Source organism: Perca fluviatilis, chromosome 4 (assembly GCF_010015445.1).
Source record: "Perca fluviatilis chromosome 4, GENO_Pfluv_1.0, whole genome shotgun sequence".
Classification (NCBI taxonomy): Eukaryota; Metazoa; Chordata; class Actinopteri; order Perciformes; family Percidae; genus Perca; species Perca fluviatilis.
The window spans coordinates 42,750,573-42,778,312 of NC_053115.1; the positions used below are offsets into that span (position 1 = coordinate 42,750,573).

Consider the following 27,740-nt stretch of genomic DNA (forward strand, 5'->3'; position numbering starts at 1 on the left):
TGTGTCCCTGTGTGTGTAACAAGCATAGTGTGCGTGCTGTGCACGAGCCTAGGAGCATTGTACTAATGCTCTGTTAAAATAACAATGAAATGCTGCGTTATTGACTTTAGACCAGGTTTTTGTTGGTTAATGGCACGATCACTTCCTGCTGCCTCAAGATAGCAATACTCCCAGAATGCCCCTGAACACACCTCCCTGTAAGACCAGCACACCCAGAATGCACCTGAACACACCTCCCTGTAAGACCAGCACACCCAGAATGCACCTGAACACACCTCCCTGTAAGACCAGCACGCCCAGAATGCACCTGAACACACCTCCCTGTAAGACCAGCACGCCCAGAATGCACCTGAACACACCTCCCTGTAAGACCAGCACGCCCATGGGCCACAGATGGGCGCAGGTGCATTTGCTGTTTAAACGACGCGGGCGCTGGACCGGAAACTGACAACTGGGTCGGTCTTAACCTAGCAAAGATACTTGCGTTGGGCTTTGCGCTGCGCCAGGTGCAGGATAGGGCCCTGAATGTCTCTCACATCACATAAATTATGAACAGGTAAGTGAGTGGTCTTGAAGAGGATTCTTTGTTTGCTGTCTCGGTATTGACTGTCTCTCATTTGGTCTCGACTAGACCTGGTCTTGGACTCGACAAAGGTGGACTTGACTACAGCCCTGACACAAAAACACACGCACATTTTTCTCGACTACAGTGTTTTTGGGATCGTCACGAGCCAAAATCGCTATTACAATGTGCATTAATTGCACAGCCCTGAAAAAAGGTATAGGCGAGAATATTGCGGGAGATTAGGGACACAAAGATTAAGATGATTTGGAGGATGGAGGATGGAGAATGGAGGAATGATGGGATTTAAGTGCAGGAAATGAGAGGAGAGGAAAAGGAAAGAGTGCGGGTAGAGAATTATTAAAAGGAAGAGGAGGAAGGGCAGGAATGGAAAAGCGAGGAAAGGGATCAGGAGGAGAGGGGGGAGAGAGAGAGAGACAAGGCGGCACAAATATTTGAGATAAGAAGAGAAGGTGAAGATATAAGAGAAGGTGCAGTAATAACCGTACGAGGATGAGAAGAGAGGATGGGCGTCAGGAGGGAATTGAAGTGAGAGTTAGAGGAAGTTTAGATAAACACAGACCAGAAGTTCAGAGACTTGGTGCAGAATCTGGAGCTCTGACTCCACTGGGTTTGGTTTTTTAGAGGAAGAAAACTTTCACGGCCTCATAAAACATGTTTCTGCATAACAATCCTGCTCTGTTCTCATTCATCTCCACCGCTACGTTTGGGTTTTGAGCCAAAAGCACCACACCAGAGCAGGGGGAATGAGAGGGGGAAATGCCAGAGCAGGGGGAATGAGAGGGGGAAACGTAGCAGAAGATAATTCTTTTTAAACCAAAACGTAGCGGTGGAGATGGAGCCTAAGCTGACATTGCACTCCGCTTTTGACTTGCCAACAAGTCCTCCAAACCATAGAGACAGAGTGCCCATTGTGTGTGTGTGTGTGTGTGTGTGTGTGTGTGTGTGTGTGTGTGTGCGTGAATCACTGTCTCGCAGCAATCAGCCTTGTCTGTTTCACTCACAGCTGATCTCTCTATCGCTGAACACACACTGTGAAGAGAACAGGACACATTTTTGATATTAAAGGGTGCATCTTTGTGCGTGTTTTTTGTTGTTGTCAGTTTGCATTTAGTGTCCATTAGCGTTTGATGTGGGTCTTCTTCGTGTCTGCCTGTGTACAGCTCATGCGTATGTAGAATGGGTTTTTATTATATTTAGGTACAGGTATGAGTGACTGCACTGTTCACTACACTTTCAAACGAGGCCACACCCATTTAGGAGACAGGAAGTGTGGACCATCTCATATACCATTGGTGTTGCTTTAAGTGCTAGTTTTAGTTTTTAGTTGGGTGCATCTTTGTGTGTGTGTCCATTGGTGTTTGATGTGTGTACAGCTGCTGTGTAGGTATGTGTGTTCAATGTGCTTTTATTTGATTTAGTGTTGAAAGTACAGTTAGTGACGGTCTGCCCAAAAGGACCCAGTTGTCAGACTTCCCGTCCAGCGCCCCACGTCGTTTAAACAGCAAATGCACCTGCGCCCATCTGAGGCCCATGGGCGTGCTGGTCTTACAGGGAGGTGTGTTCAGGTGCATTCTGGGCGTGCTGGTCTTACAGGGAGGTGTGTTCAGGTGCATTCTGGACGTGCTGGTCTTACAGGGAGGTGTGTTCAGGTGCATTCTGGACGTACTGGTCTTACAGGGAGGTGTGTTCAGGTGCATTCTGGACGTACTGGTCTTACAGGGAGGTGTGTTCAGGTGCATTCTGGGCGTGCTGGTCTTACAGGGAGGTGTGTTCAGGTGCATTCTGGGCGTGCTGGTCTTACAGGGAGGTGTGTTCAGGTGCATTCTGGACGTGCTGGTCTTACAGGGAGGTGTGTTCAGGTGCATTCTGGACGTACTGGTCTTACAGGGAGGTGTGTTCAGGTGCATTCTGGACGTACTGGTCTTACAGGGAGGTGTGTTCAGGTGCATTCTGGGCGTGCTGGTCTTACAGGGAGGTGTGTTCAGGTGCATTCTGGGCGTGCTGGTCTTACAGGGAGGTGTGTTCAGGTGCATTCTGGGCGTGCTGGTCTTACAGGGAGATGTGTTCAGGTGCATTCTGGGAGTATTGCTATCTTGAGGCAGCGGGAAGTGATCACACCATTAACCAACAAAAACCTGGTCTAAAGTCAATAACGCAGCATTTCATTGTTATTTTAACAGAGCATTAGTAAAATGCTCCTAGGCTCATGCACAGCACGCACACTATGCTTGTTACACACACAGGGACGCACAGCAGCACACACACACACACACACACACACACACAGGGACGCACAGCAGCACACACACATGCAGAAGATTACAAATAAAAATATTACGGTGCAAATCCTCATCATAATAGCAATGCTCCAAGGTCCAAACGCGCCTGGCTTTTAAAGGGAATGGGAGATGATCTCTGATTGGTTGATTGCATGTTACACCCAAAACACACCTCTGATTAATGAAGACACTAAGGACAACTCTTTAGAACCAGGCGCCCGGTGCACCGACACTTTTTTCCACCGTCAAACTAGCAACAGTGGATTTGGACACGCCCTAAACGCACCTGCGCCAGGCGCTTCACGCCATGCGCTAAGATGGTTAAAATAGGGCCCTTAGTGTGCATGTGTGAGATGTCAGCCTGAGTTCATGTACTGTATATAAACTATATTAAATGAAACCATATTAAAAGTCAGGCTCTCTCCGCTGCTTTGATTTTGTCCCTTCTTTTTAGCTTTGTTGGATATAATAAATATTAATTTTGGGAGGGTTTATATCCACTTCTGGGCGGTTAAAGTTGTTTTTCGGGACTTTGGGGAAAAATGTAAATCTGGAACTCCGGGCTAAGAGACCGTGGTGTAATACGCGTCACGTCATGCGTCCTGCACACTCTATCCAGGCCTCTCCCGGCCTAAACCAAACGGAGGATTTGGTGATTTGTGCGTGATCTGTTGTGTTCTACATGCGATTCACGTGTGAAAACAGCCTGAGACTGGTTCAAATCTGTATCTCTCAAGTCCCCAAAATGTTATGGAACAACGTGGCGTGGCCCTTTAAATGTGGACCATCTGCTCAGAATGTAAATTTTGACATTTTTAAACCTGCTCTCTGTGGTGTTGGTGTGCACGCATAGTGTTTTATGAGTGTATCCGTGCACCGTATACCAGTTTGTTTCTTCTTAACACACCTGGTGGGTGCTGGTTAAAGTTGTGTGCGAGTGAGTGTGTGTGTGGGTGTGTGTTTGTATTTCATTTTGGGAGTGTGTATTAGTGAGACCCACCCCGTGCTGTCCCTCATATCACCTATATAGAAACGCTGCAGACTCCGCTCATTGTTATGGAAATAGAGAGAATATGCTCTCTCTGTACGTGTGTGTGTGTGTGTGTGTGTGTGTGTGTGTGTGTGTGTGTGTGTGTGTGTGTGTGTGTGTGTGTGTGTGTGTGTGTGTGTGTGTGTGTGTGTGGGGTAATAAAACAATGATGGAATAATTCTCTCCTGCTCTCTCGCCATCTATTACCTCAATAAAAATACATTAGCTGCTGTCTCCCTCTCCTCCTCAATCTGTTTATTTTTGTCTCTCAACATCCATCTATCTATCTATCTATCTATCTATCTATCTATCTATCTATCTATCTATCTATCTATCTATCTATCTATCTATCTATCTATCTATCTATCTATCTCCCTTTCTATCCTTCTCTTTCACGCTTCCCTTTTCTTCCTTTCCTCTAACCACACTTATGCCCTTCCATCCACCTTTCCTTCCTCCCCCCCAACACGTTCCCTTATTCTCTTCTTTCATCCCCCTCATTATCCATCCCTCCACCACTCGCTCGCTCGCTCATTCCTCTCTACCTCCCTGCCTTTTATCCTTTCTAATCAGTCTCATTATCATTAATGCATCGATACGTCAACTCCTCCGTCTCACTGTCTCACAATCCCTCCTATCTATCATTTCCCATAACCCCCTGTCCTTCCTGTGATCCTCCCACTGAACCCCTATGGTATCAATTACCCTCTCCAACCGTCCCTCCCTTTCTCCTCCCTCTATCCTTCCCTTCATCCTTCCTCTTGCTTCCTGTCTCCCTCCACCTACTCCTACTCTATGTTCTTGTGTTCCTTTCTCAAGTTCAGGGCTGTGTCTCAAAGCGCCTACTTGCACACTTCAAACACTTAGTTTTAAGTATATAGTGGAGATAACACAAAAACTCTAAAAGTGCTCTGAAAGTACCCTGATGATACCCTAAAAACGGTCAAAAGGTCCAGTGTGGAACGATGGACCCTACTCGCAACAAAAAGGGCGCCGCCTTGACTACAAAGTAGGGAGCCCTTGACCGGCAGCTGATTGGACGAACGTGTCACATGGGTCTGGCTGCTCGAGAATTTCAAAACCGACCATAACGGCGGCTTCGTTCAGAACACGATCTCGTATTTTACGAAGATAGTTCACCGAAACGTGTTTTCTGAAAACATGTTAAGAGAGAAATAGGCCGTACAGCTGCTGAATCTGTTTTCATTTCAGATCGACAAAGGTCAGTTTGAAAGACTTTTCGTAAGATTTTGAGAGGCGGCGAGCCGAGCCGGCCACTCGTCATTTGCATACAGGAAAATCCTCTCATCCCGCTCGTCATTTCCGGTAAGTGTTTTAACATAAGTGTTCCTTTTGGGACAATACTAACCATCCAAAGCGGGCACTACGTCAGGAAGTGGTCAGTGCACATTAGTAGTGGACTGACGGAAGTATGAGGAATGAGACACAGCCTTTTAGAAACAGAGCGCATCGCGGCGTACTGGAAGCCACGCCCACCAGAGGGAAAACAATTGGCGCCACAATAAAACGAAGGGCTGAAACACTAACATTAGCTGTGTTGGAAACCGTTCCCTATCACAGAAATAGTCTCCTATATAGCGCGTTCGCCATTCGGTAGCAGTGTTCGAATCATCCACGGTTAATTTTATTCACTATATAGTCTAGAGCAGGGATCTTCAACAGGGGGTCCGGGACCCCTAGGGGGTCCTCAGAGTCAATGCAGGGGGGGCCCCAAATAATTGTAAAGTTTTTTAAGTTTTTTCAAAAATTTAAAAGTCTTAACATGAATCCAACATATTATTAGCAAATATGAATCTCCACTGCTTACTGGCCTATAGGTAAGGTATAGTCACTAAGGACATCCACAGATACAGTTAATCCTAAGGATTCACTGTGCCACATGTATGTGTAACATTAAAACATGATTTATAAAATAATGCCAACAATGATTAGCCTACTTTACTGTAATAGCTTAGTATTCTATGCAAAAAAAGGGTATGTGTAAAGGCGTTAGGCCGCCCTACACGTTATTGTAGGCCCAGTTTAATATGCTACTTCATTTTACTCCCTGCTCCTTCTCTCTTTCAGTTAAGGGGTCCTTGGCTTAAAAAACAGTGGTCTAGAGGATGGATACCCGAACCGGGTACCGTCAGGTCCCGACGGGCTGGGCCGGGCCCGGACAGATATTTAGAAATTATGTTTGGGTCGGGCTCGGTCACATCAGCGCGATAAGGCATTGAACATTTTAAATTTAAAACAGCTTATTATGTAGGTGTGCGCCATGTGTCATCAGTATGAGAACAAACGAGATTTTAACTGTGTCGGGCTCGGACATAAATATCTTAATGCCTGTCGGGCTCGGTTCGGTTACTGCTCTGTCGGACGCGGGCCAGGCTCAGACAGAAAAATGCGGCCCGATCCGCACTCTAATATAGTCCACTATAAAATACCCACAATGCACAGCTCATTTTTGAGCGTACATACTGTACGATGTAGCTTACATTTTACTGCCGTATACCACGAGGTTTTCCAGGAGGAGAAGAAGCATTCGTTTCTAACATGCAACATATTACACAGTATATATATATATATATATATGTACTGTGTATGTGCATATATATACTATATATATGCACAACCTTTTACTATTCTCCTGGGTGCTCAGTTTGTTTCAGGGACGTATTTGAAGTACTTTTGTTTCAGTTTGTTCACATCATGCTGGGCACGCCCGCCTCCGTCACGCAAATAACCCTACTGTCCCATGTTTTTGTGTCTTAAGTGACTGAAATAAACACATAGTTTACCAATTTACATGTGAAAATATGTTGGCTCTATACACGCTGAAAGTACTGTTTCTTTTAAATGGAGTCTGGTGGGTTTAGAGCTAGACACTTCAGAGCTGTTTCTGGTTAAACAGAAAGGATTTTAAAGAGGTTTTAAAGGTCTATCTCTGTAGAGATCCTTTCCATAATGTTGTCAGACACTTAGAATATTAATCTGTCAGCGGCAACAACAGAACTTTTAATGGACGCTGACTGATGCTGAACATCTGTCCTGTAGGGTTACATTACAGCCCGGTTCACAGCTGCCGGCTACCTTGCTCCCATCGGTAAGAAACTGGCTGTTCCTTGTTGTTGTACTCCAAGTCTTTTCTCCCCCCATCTGTCTATCTCCCCCCGCCCCCTCTCCTGTTCCTCCCAGCCTAATGAGTGAGATGTCTTACTGTTGCAGCGTCGGGTCTGTTGTCTCCATTACTCTTCATTTAGAGCGGAGGAAGGATGGACAGCCATGTCACTTAACTGGATTACTCTGCTCTGTTCTGCTTTATTAGGGAGTCATGCTGCCACGGTGCATGTGTGTGTGTGTGTGTGCCTGTGTGTGTGTGTGTGTGTGTGTGTGTGTGTGTGTGTGTGTGTGAGAGAGAGTGAGAGAAAGACACCCTGTAGGTCTAGATATCTGTGTGTTTGAGTTTGTAAAGCCGTTATGAAGAGCTACAACCTGACTTCAATGTTTTTATTGACTCGATGAAAAGTGACTTCTGGCATGCAGTGTCCTCTCTGTGTGTGTGTGTGTGTGTGTGTGTGTCTGTCAAAAACATTTGCATCGTGCAAAAATATAGCCTTGACACACTCGATTCTATAGGCAGTTCATTAAGGAAAGTGAACATCTGTGTGTGTGTGTGTGTGTGTGTGTGTGTGTGTTTTTGTTCTGCCAGTTTGCATACCCAGTGAGCGAGGGAGCGCAGGTTGGGGAATAAAGAAGAGAGAAATGAGAGAGAAGACGGAGCTCCCACATCCAGTCTGACTGTATAGTACATCCAGTGTTGTGTTGTGTCCTTGAGAGGCAAATAACCGTTTAAATATTCATGCCTCCCGCTCTGTGAGTTACGCCGTCAGACAGAAACGCCTCGGCTAAGACAATCTGTTTTCTTTGCCTCCTCTCTATCTCCGTCCCCCCCTAAATCTCTCCGTAGGGGTGACACCTCGGTTCGTTTTAGGAGGTTCCAGTTAGCTTGCGGTGTTTCAGTAGTTTAATATTGAAAGGTTGTACAGCCAGTAGCCACTTGATTAGGTACGTCTGCACGCCCGCAATGGAAGAAAGAGTTTCAGCTGCTGTTCAGACCAAACATCAGAATGGGGGACGAAAGTAAATCAACGGGACATTAAAGGAACACATCGACTTATTGGGACTTTGTCTTATTCACCGTGTCCCCCAGAGTTAGACAAGTCCATACATACCCTTCTCATCTCTGTGTGTCCTAACTCTGTCTGACGCACCCACCGCTAGCTTAGCTTAGCACAGATCCTGGAGGTAACCGGCTCCATCTAGCCTAGCTTAGCACAGATCCTGGAGTTAACCGGCTGTGCTGGGTGCGAGATAGGGCCCTGAATATTTAGTCTATGATCTGAAAGCAGTTGCACACCGTTTCACAATGGTGCACACCGTTCTAAGATTGAACATGCCCCAGCTCTCGCTTTGTCTCAGTGGGGTCGAAAATCAAGCTGTTCCACTTCCGAGAACTTCCGATGATATTAGAAAGAAAGATGGTTTGTGCTTGATATTCAGTTTACTGTCCCAGAGCAGTGAAAGAAACTAGAAAAAATATTCACATGTAAGAAGCTGGAATCAGAGAACTTGTAGCTCTGATGTTTGTTTGCTTGAGTAATTCCTCTTTCCCTTCCTGGCACAACCCTCCGTTTGCAAATCAGTTCTGTTTCTGCAGCCCTCTACGAATACTTCAAACACGAGGATCTAGAACTTCAAATGTTGTGCGCTCATCCCTCTGAGGACAGAGCACAGACAGCTCGGTAATATATGCGACACCTGACGGGAATACCAGAGAGAGTTGGTCTGTACGTTTAAAGAGAGCAGATACGAGATGTCGGTTTCCCCGTGGAGAGTTAATGTAAAGCCAACATTGTCCTTGTCCAAACACGCAGGAAGAAAGAAAGAAAGAATGTCAGAGAGGGACGGAGAAAAGAATCAGCTGAGTGTGCATGAGAGCAGGAATGCATTTATTTTACCATTTTAGGGTCCATTAAAAAAAACAGTTTAGCCGCAAATCCGTTATAATTTCTACTGGACCATATGGTCATATGCCTCATATGATGATTGAACAGTCTCTAGTTGTTGTTATTGTCAAATCACAACCCAGTCTCACGGCAGTTGGTGAAATGGTCACGTTATTTAATCTATTGATTCATGTACACAGACACGTTTATGTCGTTTATTTCCTGGTGGTCAGTATGTTTTTTAAACTAATGTATTTCATTGGGAAGCATCTTTCGTGATCACAGCACGACTACGGAGGCGAGTAGTATGGAATGCCAAAAATTCCGCCGTTGTTCCTTTCCTAAACCCAACCATCCCGTTGTTGTCCCGTGTCCCCCAGAGACCGCGGATCGCGTCCCGGCGTGTGACGTTACCTTTCCCCGTTCTTCTTTTCCTAAACCCAACCTCGGTAAAGATGCTTCCCATTACGTTCTGAGCACCATGGGAAAAAAAAAACAGATTAATGTGTCAGTGTACAAGAATCAATAGATTAAAAATAACTTGACCATTTCACCAACTGCCGTGAGACCGTGTTGCAAATCCAGAGGTTTATCTTCCAAAGTGGCACTCTTTAGTAGTAGTAAAGTACACTTCCCTCTATACATGGGAACTAACCCTTTAAATTCAAGAAAAATCCTGTAGATAAATAGAGGTCATCTTCAGGAACGTTTGTTCCATTTGTACAATGAAAATAGCTGAAATGAAAGATGAAAAGTAAAGCCTTTGAACTGGCTTCTTCGTATTACAGCAGAGGAACAAGGACGAGCTGCTACAGTATGTCACCAAATCCTCGTTGGTATTTTTACAAAAGCACTTCTGAGTCTCTGCAACATCGGCCGGGCCAAATAAAAGCCTCGGTGTCGCCGCAGCGGCGGCACGAAGCTGCAAAATATGTGAGAAGGGATTAAATTCAGCTTTTTTTTTTACTGGAATGGGGCTCACAGCTCATAGAACTCCTGCCGGTGCGTTTCAACGGGAAAACAATACTCCGGTGTGTTTTAATGAGCCTAAAATGTACTCCATTTAGTTCCCCACTCGCCTGCAAAAATGTTAAGTAATAAGCCACAAATACATTCTGGAGGGAGGAATTATTTTAGAAAGTGTGTCCTCAGAGAACTGGTTTGAAGATGACTGCACATGAGTCAACACTCCAGAGAGAGAAGAGGGAGAGAAGGGGAGGGTGGCGGTTTCGTTCGTGCCTCGGGGGGAATTTGAAGTTAACTTGGAACGTGGTTCAAGCCGAGTTTAGGCGAACGGGGTCGGCCTCCAGAATGAGAGTAAAACATCCAGCGGAGAGCTGACAAGTGTGCTTTTCACATAAAAGACAAACAAAAAGATGTGCCAATATTGTATTATGCAATTTGGAATACATATTGGTAAGGTTTTAGGGCGCTTTTACATGCAACATGTTTGGTTCTCTGCTGTGGACTGTGAAACCCAATCCGTTCTCACTCCAAACTCATAAAATACAGACCCTTGGGCAGTGGCTGTCAGCGTCAGAGACAACAGTAGAGAGTAGTATGTAGAGAGACGACAGTAGAGAGTAATATGTAGAGAGACAACAGTAGAGAGTAGTATGTAGTATGTAGAGAGACAACAGTAGAGAGTAGTATGTAGAGAGACGACAGTAGAGAGTAATATGTAGAGAGACAACAGTAGAGAGTAGTATGTAGTATGTAGAGAGACAACAGTAGAGAGTAATATGTAGTATGTAGAGAGACAACAGTAGAGAGTAGTATGTAGAGAGACGACAGTAGAGAGTAATATGTAGAGAGACAGCAGTAGAGAGTAGTATGTAGTATGTAGAGAGACAACAGTAGAGAGTAGTATGTAGAGAGACGACAGTAGAGAGTAATATGTAGAGAGACAGCAGTAGAGAGTAGTATGTAGTATGTAGAGAGACAACAGTAGAGAGTAGTATGTAGAGAGACGACAGTAGAGAGTAATATGTAGAGAGACAACAGTAGAGAGTAGTATGTAGAGAGACAACAGTAGAGAGTAGTATGTAGAGAGACAACAGTAGAGAGTAGTATGTAGAGAGACAACAGTAGAGAGTAGTATGTAGAGATACAACAGTAGAGAGTAGTATGTAGAGAGACGACAGTAGAGAGTAGTATGTAGAGAGACGACAGTAGAGAGTAGTATGTAGAGAGACAACAGTAGAGAGTAGTATGTAGAGAGACAACAGTAGAGAGTAGTATGTAGAGAGACAGCAGTATGTAGAGAGACGGCAGTAGAGAGTAGTATGTAAAGAGACATCAGTAGAGAGTAGTATGAAGAGAGACAGCAGTAGAGAGTAGTATGTAGAGAGACAACGGCAGAGAGTAGTATTTGGAGAGACAACGGTAGAGAGTAGTATGTAGAGAGACGACAGTAGAGAGTAGTACGTAGAGAGACAACAGTAGAGAGTAGTATGTAGAGAGACAACAGTAGAGGAGTAGTAATGAGAGACAACAGTAGAGAGTAGTATGTAGAGACACACAGTAGAGAGTAGTATGTAGAGAGACAACAGTAGAGAGTAATGTAGAGAGACAACAGTAGAGAGTAGTACGTAGAGAGACGACAGTAGAGAGTAGTACGTAGAGAGACGACAGTAGAGAGTAGTATGTAGAGAGACGACATTAGAGAGTAGTATGTAGAGAGACGACAGTAGAGAGTAGTATGAAGAGAGACAACGGTAGAGAGTAGTATGTAGAGAGACAACGGTAGAGAGTAGTATGTAGAGAGACAACGGAAGAGAGACAACAGTAGAGAGTAGTATGTAGAGAGACAACGGTAGAGAGTAGTATGTAGAGAGACAACGGAAGAGAGACAACAGTAGAGAGTAGTATGTAGAGAGACAACAGTAGAGAGTAGTATGTAGAGAGACAACAGTAGAGAGTAGTATGTAGAGAGACAACAGTAGAGAGTAGTATGTAGAGAGACAACAGTAGAGAGTAGTATGTAGAGAGACAACAGTAGAGAGTAGTATGTAGAGAGACAACAGTAGAGAGTAGTATGTAGAGAGACAACAGTAGAGAGACAACAGTAGAGAGTAGTATGTAGAGAGACAACAGTAGAGAGTAGTATGTAGAGAGACAACAGTAGAGAGTAGTATGTAGTATGTAATGGATCCATCGGCTTAATCATTAGTCCGTTTTTATGTCACCATTTTCTGACATTTGACAGAAAACTATGAAGTAAATTGTGTAGTTGCAGCCCTACAATGACGAAACACTGCAGCGTTAGGGCTGCACAATATGTCTTTTTTAATCGTCGTGATGGTGTCAGCTGGCGCAATAAACACATCGCAAAAGGCTGTGGCATATTGCGAGAGACACTCAAAAAATATCAGAAAACAGTCTCACTTTTTGTCTCCCTCACTTCTGTCTGTCTGTCTCTCTCTCTCTCTCTCTCTCTCTCTCTAATTTTGCATCTGGGTTTCCTTGAAGAGACGGGAACGTGGAGAGAGGACATGTATATTCCACAGGGAGGCTCAGCGCTCGCAGCTCCGAGCCATGGAAACCGTTTGACAGTTGAGCTGACAGCAGAGACGGCTGAAGACAGAAACCATACCGCGGCTAACATCACAGCAGGCGGCCAGAAAACACAAAAACACACCTTCACATATTTACCGACATTCTAAAAGTAGGCAGAAATGACGGGAATCTACACGCAAAAGGGACACGCGTCGACTCTTCTGACAGCACCTTTTCACATTATGTAGAGCAGAGTTACAGCAGAAATATAAATCATATCAATATATAATACAGCTGACTTTACTGCTACTATTGTTTCAGTGCTGTAGTACCGGACTCCAGATAGTTGGACTACTGTCTTGGACTTTTGGACGCCAGATAATCTAGTTGGTCTCTAGTCCAGCATGACCTGCTTTAACCCTTGTGTTGACTTCCCATCAACCATCAACTTTTTTTTTTTTTTTTTCCAACGTTTTTTTTTAATTCATGGCCAATAAACCACATTTTTATGACATTATACAAAAATAAATTACTTTCTCACCTTCCGTCGCTTTTTTTTGGCGTTTCTTCCAAGGTTTTTGTCACTTTTTTCAACGGCTTTTCATGTGTTTTTTTCAAATTATGAATTATTTTGACTAACAGTTAAGATCAGAGGATGTGGATGGATAATTACAGACATGTCAAAGTTTAGTCAGGATGCTGTCTTGAAACCATTTAAAAGTATTTTGTTAAATGCCATACATTTGAATAAAATAACCAAAATTCTATTAAAGTAATCATTCATTTTACCTGAAGAACATCCAGGTTATTTTTAGGCAATTTGGTTGAAAGAAACCCAAGATCCTGAAAACATGTCAAACGTTGTTTGGGGGTTGCACCTAAATTGTGTTTGCCCTGTTCTACGTCCTGCTACACCCCGTTACGCCCTGCTCTACGCCCTGCTACAGCCTGCTCTACGCCCTGTTACGCCCTGCTCTACGCCCTGCTACAGCCTGCTCTACGCCCTGTTACGCCCTGCTCTACACCCTGCTACAGCCTGCTCTACGCCCTGTTACGCCCTGCTCTACACCCTGTTCTATGCCCTGCTCTACGCCCTGCTACACCCTGTTCTACACCCTGCTTTACGCCCTGCTCTACACCCTGCTCTACACCCTGTTCTACGCCCTGCTCTACACCCTGTTCTATGCCCTGCTCTACGCCCTGCTACACCCTGCTCTACGCCCTGTTTCGCCCTGCTCTACACCCTGTTCTATGCCCTGCTCTACGCCCTGCTACACCCTGCTCTACGCCCTGTTTCGCCCTGCTCTACACCCTGCTCTACGCCCTGCTCTACGCCCTGCTACACCCTGCTTCGCCCTGCTCTACGCCCTGCTACACCCTGCTACGCCCTTGCTGCGTTGCAATGCTTTCTGATGATGCTGTAATTAGCAGGATGCTAATGTGAGCTTCATTTGAAGGGTTTGTCATGGATTAAGAGGAGACGGGAGAAGGAGAAGGAGACAGAGAGAAAGAATCTGCAGGATGGGGGGCGGCAGACGGGGCAGACGGGGCGGCAGCGTCTTACCTCTTCTCGTATTCTCTTCACCGTTTCTCCTTTCTGTGGAGAGACGAGAGACACACAGCGGAATGAGTTGCACTGCAGAGTGTCACTCCCCTGGAATAAAGCCACTGAATACACATGTTTACACGATGCAGAGCACAGTTTAGATTCAAGACTGGAACTACAGTAGTCTGAGGGATGTTAAACCTGCTGCAGCTACTAAGTTGGGGGGGGGATGCGTGAAGGACATTAACATGACTTGTGATTTCTGGATGAACACAGGACATGTATTGAGTAGTATGCATGGCTCAAACATAAGCTTTTAACTTTTTTTACCCACATTTTTTTTACTTTTGTCTTTTTTTTTTTTTTTACTTTTGTCACCCGTTTGTTGACACTCGTCGCTTTTTTTGGTCATTTGTGTTGCTTCACATTTCTGTCGACACTTTCTAAAATGGGAGGATTCTTCTTTACTTTTAATACTTTAAAACTACATTTTCCTGATGATACTTACACACTTTTACTGAAGGAACATTTTCAACGCAGGACTTTAACTGGTAACAAGAGTATTTTTACAGTGTGGTGTTAGTACTTTTACTGAAGTAAAGGATCTGAATACTGCTTCCACCGCTGAAGACAGCTTTGGCGAGCGGCGGCCCCGCCATCCTCGTTTGAGAGCAGCTCCTGCGGGGCGACCGTAGACTGACACGGCCCAACAGGAAGTGGAACAGTGGTGTCATTTTCCTGCCGTCTTAATGTCAGAGTCTGTCAGCTAACAGGCCACACACTGGAAGTGATGGGGAGGGCGGGAATCTAAATATACGCGGAGGGGAATCAGCCCCAATCGAGGGCTAGCGAATGAGCTGCGAGGGCAACGGTCATTATGACACTTCACTAGACGGTGATTAATCCTGCGGGGGCTTTATTTAACACGTCCACGCTGAAATTGACTGGCGTCCTTGGGGCGAGCGCCTCCTTTTCACTAAGTACAGATTGGAATGACACGGCCCGGCTGGAGATTTTACACACTATTAATTCATAATTCACGGCAACTTTATTTCGGTTGTAGCGGGGATTACAGCGAATGCTATCTTGAGCGGCGTGCCAATTTCAGCCAACCGTAGACTAAAGATGGGGAGGGATTTCTCATATGAGAGTGAAATGATTCCATGTTATCTACTCAGACATGATACCGAATGACTATTACATAGACTCCATAATTTGGGCTTTAATGTGTTCTAATATTCAACAGAGAAATCCCTTCTGGTAGATTGGCCATTTGAATCCGCCAGATATTCAGACTTTTGTCTGTAATTTATCTGAGATGGAAAGAGAGGATTTGGTTCTCTCTCTGCAGTGTAACAGCCATAACACACCGGGCCCGTAACTGTCGCGTAGCGTAGATACGCGCCCGATCGGGCGCCTGGACATTCATACAGAACGCATATTTCTACATGCCAGTCACAAAGCACTCCTTCTCCTCTCTTTCTCTGATTGAAAGAGACAGGATGAGTGGGGAAAACTGTGGTAATTGGCGCCTATTTGTGCCTGTGTGTGTGTGTGCGTCTGTGTGTGTCTCTCTCTCTCTCTCCGTGTGCCTGATGGCGTGTCTCGCTGTGAGAAGTCAAGACAGCCCAAATCACCGTGAACCTGGGTGTTTTATTTTAAAATGTGTTTTATTTTGGTAAAGCATCCGGCTGCACTGTGGTCTCCCTGGGTAAAAAGTACAGCTCACCTTGCCGATAATGCTTCCTACCTCCTGTGGAGAAAACACAAAAGACAAAATGTTACTGTTGTCATCCTCAGAGGACAGATACACGCATACTTGTCTAGATCCACGACGTTCCATTTCCGAGATTGCTCTGTGTATAATAATAATAATAATAATAATAATAAAACATTTTATTTAAAAGCGCCTTTCTCTGCACTCAAAGACACTGTACAGTACGGTGGCCCTGAGAGGCCACAGCACGCAACTAAAAGAAAACACACGCAAATAAACCACAGCACGCAACTAAAACAAAAAAACGCACGCAAATACACCACAACACAACGGAAGTGTTTCCAGGGGACACTTTTAAGTGATGCACACGTGCCTCAACCATTGGTGTTTCCAGTACATAGACAGACCAACAACAGGAGAATTTTAACCATTTTCTCCAATTTATTCATCACTAAATTCACTTCTGAGAACGTTTTAGGCGAGAAATTAACTGTTGACGGCCACAGCGCAGCAGGCGCGGGAGAGAGAGATAGACTTGTTTAAATTATGACATATGCTATAGATTTGGTATTTTGTTCACACTTTTATTGGTGTGTTTGTTTTCTGATTTGAGAAATGGGTATCTCTCTCTCTCCCCCGCCTGTTGCGGTGTGTGTGTGTGTGTGTGTGTGTGTGTGTGTGTGTGTGTGTGTGTGTGTGTGTGTGTGCGTGCGTCGGCCAGCCACCCAGCGAGGTTGTTAAGCCTGCAGGCACTTGTGGAGTTTAACCCCGAAAAGACCGTTAACCACAGGTTCCCGTTGATCTTATGATGGACATGTGTTGTGATATTTAAACAAACGATCCATCAGCGGCCAAATGAAAGCCTCTTATTTACGTGAGCGGTCTGAGAGACCTCCAGCTTAGAGCGGGGTCTCCGAGCATTCCTGGCCGAGCGACGAGCTGCCATCCCCGGCAGGCGCCTGCTGGCTGTCCCGTCACTTTATGGAGCTTCTCAACTCCGAAAACTTTGAGGCAAATTGTCAATTCGGCATCGATTTTCACAAGACTGCCTATATTTGAAATGTAAACACTTTATTTCTCGCCTAAAACGTTCTCAGAAGTGAATTTAGTGATGAATAAATTGGAGAAAATGGTTAAAATTCTCCTGTTGTTGGTCTGTCTATGTACTGGAAACACCAATGGTTGAGGCACGTGTGCATCACTTAAAAGTGTCCCCTGGAAACACTTCCGTTGTGTTGTGGTGTATTTGCGTGTGTTTTCTTTTATTTGCGGGCTGTGTTTTATTTGCGTGTGTTTTCTTTTATTTGCGTGCTGTGGCCTCTCAGGGCCACCGTAGTACAGGGATACATAAGATAATACATAAGACATTTAAAAGCAGCAAAAAAAATGTATAAAAATAAAAATGAAACAACAGAAAGAGGCAGAGCAATTGACATCAAGTGGAATAGGCAGTTTTAAACCTATGGAGCCAGGACAGTGACAGTAACCTGTAGTATTGAAAATAAAAATTGGCATTGAAACAACAAATATTGGAACTGAAAAATTTTGAACTGAAATATAAAACACAAACATCAAAAAGTAATAATCTCACAATGCTATTATTTTATTTCACTTTGACATATTTTTGCATTATGATAGGTTTTTCAATGCCAATCTACATTTTTTCTTGATGTCTGACTTTTTCAGTGACAGTTTTTTTTTACGCTGTCAGGATTTTTACAATGTCACTGGTTTTCAGTTTCAACTTTCTGTCACTGTTTTGGCGTAGAAGGAGGGGCCTGAGGGGAGGGACAACGCAGGGGCGTGGTGTACAGGTAATTTGCATAGGCTACTGGGAGAGACCGCAGCTCCACAGGCATCCTCACAGATTACCCATATCTGCAATGGCTTCCACAAGTTCACCTGGAACCTCCAAATCTCAAGTAAGTCTGTTTATTTCTGCCATTTCTTTTCACGTAGAAGCAGGCTGGTTTAGTGTTAACTTTAAATGTAGGCCTAAGCTGTGGCAGAGGTTAGAACTGTTCTCTTAATACATCCATGCTTAGCACACGTCAGCTAACTTGTGGCTAATTGTAGCTAAGTCTCCCGCCAGGGATGTCAATCTATCTTCTATAATCTAGTATTTATAATAACAGTAATTCCTGTCCTTTAGGAGTCCTAAGGCCAGTGTTACTGCTGGTGCCGCGAGCTTGACTCGCTTGCATCTCTCAGCTCCGTCATGGATGTCTTAAGAGAACGAGCTCCGCTCTCTCTACCTGCCGCCTGGCACGGGAACGCCCTCCCCATAACTATCCTCCAATCACAAGTATAGCTGCTGACTGACAGGTTTCTAGGCAAATCACACAGGCAGAACGCGTTTACTGACATCTCCAACTGGGAAAAGTTACTGAAAAACTGCCTTAGCTGAACATAAGTTAACATTATCATGTAAACAGTCCAGTACAATATTTTATAACTGTTAAACTGATATTATCGGTTAAAGGTTTACTTGGACATACATGTTTAAACTTGCCTGTAAACAAAAACTAGTATGTCTGTGGTATTTCTGGCTCAAAGGCATAACCTTTACATTTCTCATCTGATTTCACTAAGTTGTGTATAATTACAGGCACCTTCGACTGGGAGGCAGCTTACGGAGAGACTGCTGAGAAGGCTTCAGGAAGTTCTGCAACGTCAGCCTGTGGATTTTGACTATTTACACTTACACTGTTTTTAGTCATGAAATGGGACTTGTACCCTTTCGCATAGGCCAGTACACATTAACCCTCATATGCATTATCATTGCATTTACTGTAATTTGTTAAGAAATATAGAGTCAAATTCTTACTTGAATATATTTATTTGTTATTCACTGAAAAGGTACAGATTTAACTGTTTTGCTGGAGCCCATACTGTAAATGCATGTCATTTCAAAAATTGTTAAGGATTAAAATCAGTACTACATATAAAGTAGTAGTGGTATTTGTCATTTTAAAATAACAAACAAAATGTTTTTCCTGTGTTGTCCTGCCATGTTTATGTGTAAAGAATCACATAGTTAAGTGCAGTCATGCAAAGCTATCCGCCATTGGCTGCCCTCAGTTCTGCCATAGTCTGTAGCCTCAGAGGGCACTGGATGGGTGGTAAAAGTACTCCACTGGCAGACTCTTCTGTCACGGTCCCCCTCCAAGAAAAGATCTTGTATATCCTGTAATTGACAAGTAATGTTAAAAGACTGCAGTTGCTTTTAGAATACTTCACAAAACAATTACACTTTTTTTGTAAATAAAATGCACAGTTTAGGTGTGCATTTAATTTGTTATGCACATATGGCCATAATAAGCATCCAAAACAAAATTGAAAAAAAAGGTTTAATTGAACATTTTGAAGCTGCACAGGGTCCTGGACAAGTCTGGTAGTGTCAAGGTCCCTCTGGAGGCGTGGTACAAACAGACTGTTATACAGTCTATCGGTACAAATATATAGTGGGTACAAAATAAATGCAGACTGTTGGAGGGATTTAGCAGGCGACCCTCTTAAAGACTGACACATCAGTGCACTATTAATATGACTTTAAACCCCCAAGTGGGCTAGCTGATGTGGTATTAGCTAGCGTTAGCGCTTGTTCAACGGGAGACTTAGCTACAATTAGCCACAAGTTAGCTGACGTGTGCTAAGCATGGATGTATTAAGAGAACAGTTCTAACCTCTGCCACAGCTTAGGCCTACATTTAAAGTTAACACTAAACCAGCCTGCTTCAGTGAAAAGAAATGGCAGAAATAAACAGACTTACTTGAGATTTGGAGGTTCCAGGTGAACTTGTGGAAGCCATTGCAGATATGGGTAATCTGTGAGGATGCCTGTGGAGCTGCGGTCTCTCCCAGTAGCCTATGCAAATTACCTGTACACCACGCCCCTTTGTCCCTCCCTCAGGCCCCTCCTCCCCGCCAAAACAGTGACAGAAAGTTGAAACTGAAAACCAGTGACATTGTAAAAATCCTGACAGCGTAAAAAAAAACTGTCACTGAAAAAGTCAGACATCAAGAAAAAATGTAGATTGGCATTGAAAAACCTATCATAATGCAAAAATATGTCAAAGTGAAATAAAATAATAGCATTGTGAGATTATTACTTTTTGATGTTTGTGTTTTATATTTCAGTTCAAAATTTTTCAGTTCCAATATTTGTTGTTTCAATGCCAATTTTTATTTTCAATACCACAGGTTACTGTCACTGTCCTGGCTCCATATAAACCGATGTGTTTCGAGTTGAAATCTGAAATGGGGGAATGAATCGATGTTTCTGAGTTGTGGGGGGGGGGCAACCAAATTTGTGACATCCCTCATTTTTAACCAGAAAAAAAAAGAGCTCTAAGGCACAGCGAATATATCAGGCTTTGATACACACACACTATACCTGCTAGCAGATACACTCCCTGTCGGTCTGGGCTTCTCGTGGAAGCTTGTTTTGTTGCTGTTGCAGCCTTTAGGCGTCTTGTTGTCTTCTGTGTGTGTGTGCGTACCTTATAATGTTACGGTTTCTGCACTACAATACCCACACTGCACATAGCCGAACATACTGTACATATCTGTCTATATGGCTCATACAGTATATCCATATTTATTCTGCTAATACACTGCATAGATCTATATTACTCTTACTACTATTATAATGTCACTGCTGCCACATTGCACATATCTGTACATGTTGTTCATACATTGTTCATATTACATAGCCATATTTATTCTGCTCTTATAAGGTAACTGCTAATACACTGCATACATTTATATTTAATTTATATGACTCTAAACCACCTTCTGTAAACCAGCTGTAAACTACTGTCACTGCACTATATTTCTGGTCCTGTCTATACTCTGTATATCTCATGGCACTTTTCTGCTCTTTTTGCACCTCTAATCTACCTGTACTAATGTCTTAATGTTTCCTGTTACCCTGCTTTCAAAACATCTCCAGCATTTCCTTTTGGGATTTCTTTTTAGCAGTGGGGGGCAGGTCTGTTGGAGATTTGTTGGGAATGAGAACACTACAGAACATGGCCAGCTCTCGGGTGTCTGTCTCCGGCCCGGCCTGAGCTCACCTTCCCGTGCATGAGGAGGCGCAGCGTGAGCGTCACTCCCATGGCTCCGTCTCCAAACTCCTGCTCACAGCTCATGGTGGTGGTGGTGTGGTGGTGGTGGGTGGAGGTGTGGGTGGACGACGCTGCTGGGAGACGCATGAAGGTCCGAGGCCCCGGGGCGTATGGAGCTTCCCAGAACGCCACAGAGAACCCTTTTTGGAGAACCCGGCGAGGAACGTTTTCGGAGAGCCCTGGGAGGCTGCAAGAGGGCGGCGGGCGGATTTGGGGGTGGGGGGTGGGGGCGGACGGTGGGAAAGTACGAGGAGCCGCTGTCAGGGGAGGCTTTTATCTCTGCTCCTGTTCCTGTCAACTCTGTGGAAAAGGAGAAAGAGGAAAGGCTGAGATCAGCATATATACAATCTGTTTATATGATAACTAGTCTCGCTTTGCCAGACCTTCCTCCACAGCGCTGCGGAGGAAGGTCTGGCTAGTCCACACTGCATTCCTGGATGAGATAATAACTTGCTCTGGTTTATTGGCATTTCTTTAAACCAATCACAATCATTGTGGGCGGGGCTGAGCTCCGGACGGAGCCACGGTGCCTCTGCTAAATAGTCTCAGGAAGGAACTGGTTTTGGTGGAACATGTGGACGTTCCACGTCTACTGCTCTCCCTCACCTCTGCCTGCTCTGTGTGTGTGTGTGTGTGTGTCTGTGCATGTGTGTGTGTGTGTGTGTGTGCGTCTGTGTGTGTGTGTGTGTGTGTGCGTCTGTGTGTGTGTGTGTGTGTGTGTGTGTGTGCATGTGTGTGTGTGTGCGTCTGTGTGTGTGTGTGTGTGTGTGTCTGTCTGTGTTAGCGCCTGTGGATGCGGGTATGCATGAGTGTGTATATGTGTTTGTGTGTGTATGTGTGTGTGTGTGTCTGTGTGTGTGTCTGTATGTGTGTGTGTGTGCGTCTGTATGTGTGGATATGTGTGTGTCTGTGTGTGTGTGTTAATGTGAGTGATCTGCAGTCAGATTGGGTCTCCGCTGTGAGCTGCAGTGTTTGTCTCTGCAGCCACGAGGCCTACGAGGCATTTCACTGATTCCACACCCTGAGCAGCGGCAGCGAGCCGACTCAGTAAGAGGTGTGTAAATTAACATAATATCTCAAGTGTCAGGAGCTAGTCAACAAGCCGGCGCGGTAATTTAAAAATTAATTGGGAACTGGGTTCTAAAAAGCTTAGGGGGCTGAATTAAATCAGCTCTCGGCCATGGAAATACCACTCAAGCGTGATGGTACTTGAGCATTTCCTTTTTACCCCAAACACTCCAAAACAGAAAGGAAAACAGCTTAAGCCGCTCCTACATACTAAAGACGGGTTTTCGCTGTTGTTGCACACCCACACGCACACACACACACACGCACGCTCGCCCCCCCCACACCCACACACACAGAGAAACACACACATACATATACACAGACACAAAAACACACACAAACACATATACATAATACACAGACACAAAAACACACACACACAGGCAAACACACACACGCGCACACACACACCCACACACAAACACATATACACAGACAAAAAACACATGCGCGCGCACACACACATGCACACACACACACACACACCGACTCAAAGACACACACACACAAACACATATACACAGACAGAAAAACACACACAGACACACACATGCGTGCGCACACGCACACACACACACACACACACACACACACACACACACACACACACACACACACACACACACTGTACACAACAGCTGTGCAAGTGTGTATGCCCTGCACATCATTATGTCTTCAGGCATCTGTCTCCGTGCCAACCAGGATACTCAGAAGCATTAGGTGTGCAGATGAATAAATATAAAGGTGTGTATGAAGAGGTGTTGATTGTAGGGCTGTGTATTGGCAAGAATCTGGTGATACGATACGTATCGCGATACATGGGTCACGATTCAATATATCGCAATATATTTCGATACTGTGCGTAAGGCGATATATTGGGATTTTTTTTAAAGTATAATTTTTGAAAAACTAATATTTAAAAAAAAAACATGATATGCATAAAAGCCAAAGAAGATTACTTTAGGTAAACAATTCAGTACACAGAAAATCAAACTGCCAGTTTGGGATTGTGGTTCACAGGTTCTTAGTGAGCTAATGTTGATATGCTAAAGTAGGCCAAAGGTCAGCCAGAGCTACGTTGTTAGCTTCTAGCAAAAAGTCAGGCACTGCTAGGCACAGTTAGGCACCGTTAGGCACCGCTAGGCACTGCTAGGCACTGCTAGGCACTGCTAAGCACCGTTAGGCACCGCTAGGCACTGCTAGGCACTGCTAGGCACTGCTAGGCACTGCTAGGCACTGTTAGGCACCGCTAGACACTGTTAGGCACCGCTAGACACTGTTAGGCACTGCTAAGCACCGTTAGGCACTGTTAGGCACCGCTAGACACTGTTAGGCACTGCTAAGCACCGTTAGGCACTGTTAGGCACCGCTAGGCACTGCTAGGCACTGCTAAGCACCGTTAGGCACCGCTAGGCACCGCTAGGCACTGCTAGGCACTGCTAGGCACTGCTAGACACTGTTAGGCACTGCTAAGCACCGTTAGGCACTGTTAGACGAGGACACTAGTGGTGCATCTCAGCATAGCCATCTAGCAGTAGGGGGTTGAAACTAAGGTGACCAGATTTCTGAGACAAAATCCGGGGACATTTTCAGCTCAGAAGCGTAAATACCTCCAAAAAAGGTAATTTTTTATCTTTGTAAAACTTAAAATGGGGACACTGCCCCAGGGGGGTCACTAGACCTAGAGCTGCATTGGGGCACAAGCCCCCCCTAGGGGGGTCCATGGGCATGCATAAATGCATCAATCTGGTGCACTTTGAAAAGAAATTCAGAGGTTAGACTTGATTATTCTTATCTATGGATGGAAATATTTATGCTGGAGCATGAACTATTTTGCACTTCAGAATTATAACCATGCACACACAGGTGGAATAGTTTTTTCTTCATATTTTTTGCATTAATGTCACTAGGAAGCATACCAGTAGAAATATATATTCATATTTGTAAGTGGGATATATATATAAGTAAGTGGGATTGTCAATTTTAGCAATTGCACGAATTTGGCAATATAATAACCATTATGGTGGGATACACTGGCTAAGAAATTTACATTTAAATGTCTGTGCTGACATAAATAGTTTACATGAGAATACATTATAATTTTGACCCTTTGGCTGAGTCTCTATCTGTTAGAGGGAGAGCAGGAGACGGTTGTGAAGAAGTTGGTAATTTCATGGTGTAGATTTAACACTTTTGCATCCACTATATCCATGTCACGTTCTCATTAGGGTCTGAGCCCCCCTAAAGGTCTGATCCTAGAATCGCCCCTGCTGCTACTTCATAAGTACTCCACTACACCTCAGAGGGAAATGTTGTAATGTTTACTGCACTACATTTATCTGACAGCTTTTGCTTTATTACTTCATGCTGGGCTTGTTTCTGCAACAGCTCGTTGAGTATCGGATAAATTAAAACTAGTGAGGAAATATTTTCCTTTGACATATTGGTCCAGTATTAAACGAGATCGCTGCAGTCGGCAGCGGTGAAACAAGCTACAGTGTAAATTAATAGGACAATTGTCCAGCTTGTATTTACGTTCATAAAAGTGCTGGTTTTGCTGCTGACAGATTCAGATTAATATTGTAAGTGTCTGACAACATTATGGAAAGGATTTCTAAGGAGGTCGACCTTTCTGTTAAAGAGTAAGATCCTATTTTAAAACATAAAAAAGTCTGCGAAATTGCGTTCACTAAACCCACCAGACTCCATGTAAATAATGAGTAATTTTAGCATCGTAAAATATGGGCATTCTAGAAGATCTCTGAGCTCTGAGCAGCGCTTGCTCTGGCTGTCTTGAGCCTGTGCGTGTAGGGTACACGACTATTTAATTCCAATTTCGGGTCTGTCAGTCACAGTGAAAAACGGGGACATTTCCGGGGACAGCTCCAGCCAGGGACAAGTCACCGAAACTGGGCACTGTCCCAGAAAACCAGGGACGTCTGGTCACCCTAGTTTAAATGCAACATAAACGTGAACCACTGTCTTACATGAATATTTTTTTACATAAAAAAATGAAAAAAAATGAAAAATAAAAATCGATATTGCCTTTTTGAAAATCAATACAACACTGCAAAATAAAATATCGCGATACTCAAGTGTATCGATTTTTTCTTACACCCCTAGTTGCTTCTACAGCTGCAAAGAAAATTAATCTCCAACTATTTTTCTAATCGATTCATCAGTTTGAGTTATCTTTTTGACAAAGAAAGTCCAACTTGTCTGACGTCAGCGTGTTAAATGTGAACATTGTTCTAGTTTCTTCTCTCCTCTGGGACAGGAAACTGAATATCTTTGAGTTGTGGACAACACAAGACATTTGAGGACGTCATCTTGGGACTTTGGGAAACACTGATCCACATTTTAGCGACCAAACAACTCATCCATTCATCCAGGAAATAATCCACAGATTCATATCTTTGGTTGTACAGCACTACAGTCAACGATCCTTAAATGGGATTTTTAGGGCTGGGCACTTTGATACTTTTAAGCAACGACCGAATTGCCTCCATAGTATTGAGTATCGAATAATGCCTCAACATTTAATACCAAATTTCAATATCTTTATGTACTTATTAAAAAACTAATTTTGTTTAGTGTCTGTTAGGGATGCACCGAATCCAGATTTTTGGGGTTCGGCCGAATACCGAATCCACTGGTTAAGATTCTGCCGAATCCGAAACCGAATACCAAAAAACTGAGGAATGGTAAAAACCAACATGTCTGCTGTGAAAAAGGTCCATTGGTATCCGTACCGGTCCAGGATTCAGCTTCAGATTCGGCGAATATTGTTCTTTTTGACGGGGTTGGGTTTCTGCCGAACCTTAGATTTTTTTTCCACTGAACCCTACGCTTGCGCTACGCGCTCTACGCTGGTCGCCGTAATGACGGCGCCGTTGATTACGGGAAGGTGTTTACGTAGGTGGAGCGTTCAATGCAGTAGGCTGTGAGAAAGTGGAAATGGAACTGGTGAGCAGAAACAGTGTTGTTTGGCAGTACTTTCATCTTTTCATCTTTCTCAAGACAGCAGCCAGAAAGTGACTGTCCTTCCTTTGCCGTACCTGAAGTTGCTGCATTCTGGCTGCTGTCTGGAGATTCCTTCATGCACAACTCGTATTCTTTCAGATATTTCAGACCAGATGTTGTAACAGCGGCCATGTTGTGTATAGTTTAGGGTCCTCGCCACCACCAGACCAATCAGCAGTGAACAGATAGAACATGTAGCTGGACTTGAATGGTCTTCTTTTGACTGAAAGTACTGCCAAACAACACTGTTTCTGCTCACCAGTTCCATTTCCACTTTCTCACAGCCTGCTGCATTGAACGCTCCACCTACGTAAACACCTTCCCGTAATCAACGGCGCCGTCATTACGGCGACCAGCGTAGAGCGCGTAGCGCAAGCGTAGGGTTCAGTGGAAAAAAAATCTAAGGTTCGGCAGAAACCCAACCCCGTCAAAAAGAACAATATTCGCCGAATCTGAAGCTGAATCCTGGACCGGTACGGATACCAATGGACCTTTTTCACAGCAGACATGTTGGTTTTTACCATTCCAAATAAAACTGGACAAAAGTTATCTACATTTATGAAAAAAGACTTTGTTAAGAAGATGGGGATACACTGGAAAAGAAACAAAAAGCGAGGCATAATATTCATTTTGATTACATTTATTCTCCCCCCTAATGACAGGGGAAGGAGATTCCAGCGATCTAAATCTTTCTTTAAGCATTTTAAAAGTTGAGAGAAATTGGCTTCATAGAGATCTTTAAACTTACGGGTTATCCAAATACCTGTTAATATTGAACTTTATACTTTCAAAAATAATAATTGCAAATTGAATCATAATCGGCAGAGAAAAAAAGAAATCGCAATTTTTCCCCCCAAATTGTTCAGCCCTTGTGAGAGAGAGAGTGTGTGTGTGTGTGTGTATTCCCATTTGCACTGTGAGCATCTGCATTCCCTCCCCCCCCATCTCATAAAAAATACACTCTGAGCCAAAAGTAGGTCACAGATACGACGATGTGCAGGCTGTTATGTCTTATGAAAACACACACACACACACACACACACACACACACACACAGTGCGTGGCACTATCTTTGTGGGGACCCGTCATGGTCATAATGCATTCCCTAGCCCCTTACCCTAACCTTAACCATCCCAACTAAATGCCTAACCTTAACCCTCACCCTAACCATAACCTAATTATATCCCTAATCCTAAAACCAAGTCTTAACTCTCAAACAGCCCTTTAAACTTGGGGGGTCCAGCATTTAGGCCCCACAAAGCTGTTGGGACCCCACAAGTATACTGGACTCCTGGTTTTTGGACCCCACAAATATGGTTAAACAAGAACACACACGCACACACACACAGAGAGAGAGCACCTGAGAAACAGGAAACTGATGACAGGTGGGTGGAGAGCAACAACAAAAAAGATGTAGAGGGAAAGAGCGATAGAACGCAGAGGAAGAATGACAGACGACCACCTGGTCAGAGACTGAAACGCTCGTCAACGCAAGTGCTTTGGCTTTCTTCACGGCACAGCTCGAGTGGTCGTTGTGTGTCTGTGAGCACTTTAAAACCATGCGGCTGTGTGGGAATTTAATGATGTGTGTGTGTGTGTGTGTGTGTGTGTGTGTGTGTGTGTGTGTAGTGTGTCGGACCACCTGGGTATTTGTGTGCATGGAGAGTGTGCATGTGATGAGTGGATGTATTTGACAGGATGTATTTCCTCTTTGTGTGAGAGAGAGCGCGCGTCGGTCTGTTTTTTTTTTTATTTGAAGAAAAAAAAAGAGCCATTTACAATGTGTGTAAAACTCACAGACAGACGTAAAGGGTGACTAATGGCAATGATTTAGGATTTTTAATTTATGATT

The 27,740-nt window shown here is 44.1% G+C and overlaps 1 protein-coding gene and 3 long non-coding RNA genes across 4 annotated transcripts in view; 1 reads left to right on the forward strand and 3 right to left on the reverse strand.

Annotated features, from left to right (window-relative positions):
- The window catches only part of pcbp4 (poly(rC) binding protein 4), a 72,640-nt gene extending 51,622 nt beyond the window's left edge, over window positions 1–21,018 (reverse strand). Inside the window, 3 exon segments of the mRNA XM_039797402.1 lie at window positions 13,970–14,002; window positions 15,681–15,704; window positions 20,747–21,018. Of these exon segments, the coding sequence (XP_039653336.1) occupies window positions 13,970–14,002; window positions 15,681–15,704; window positions 20,747–20,884 (195 nt within the window). The 5' untranslated portion in view covers window positions 20,885–21,018.
- Window positions 17,473–18,613, forward strand: LOC120557257. Its single transcript, XR_005638950.1, has 2 exons — window positions 17,473–17,590; window positions 18,277–18,613. It is a non-coding gene; the product is annotated as an uncharacterized LOC120557257 (long non-coding RNA).
- LOC120557256 lies at window positions 18,489–19,568 on the reverse strand. The gene is made up of 2 exons (XR_005638949.1): window positions 19,442–19,568; window positions 18,489–18,855 (listed from the first exon to the last, which is right to left on the reverse strand). It is a non-coding gene; the product is annotated as an uncharacterized LOC120557256 (long non-coding RNA).
- Window positions 21,019–27,740, reverse strand: part of LOC120557258 — an 83,295-nt gene continuing 76,573 nt past the window's right edge. Inside the window, exon 3 of the long non-coding RNA XR_005638951.1 lies at window positions 21,019–21,097. This is a non-coding gene — a long non-coding RNA (uncharacterized LOC120557258). The remainder of the gene's footprint in view (window positions 21,098–27,740) is intronic.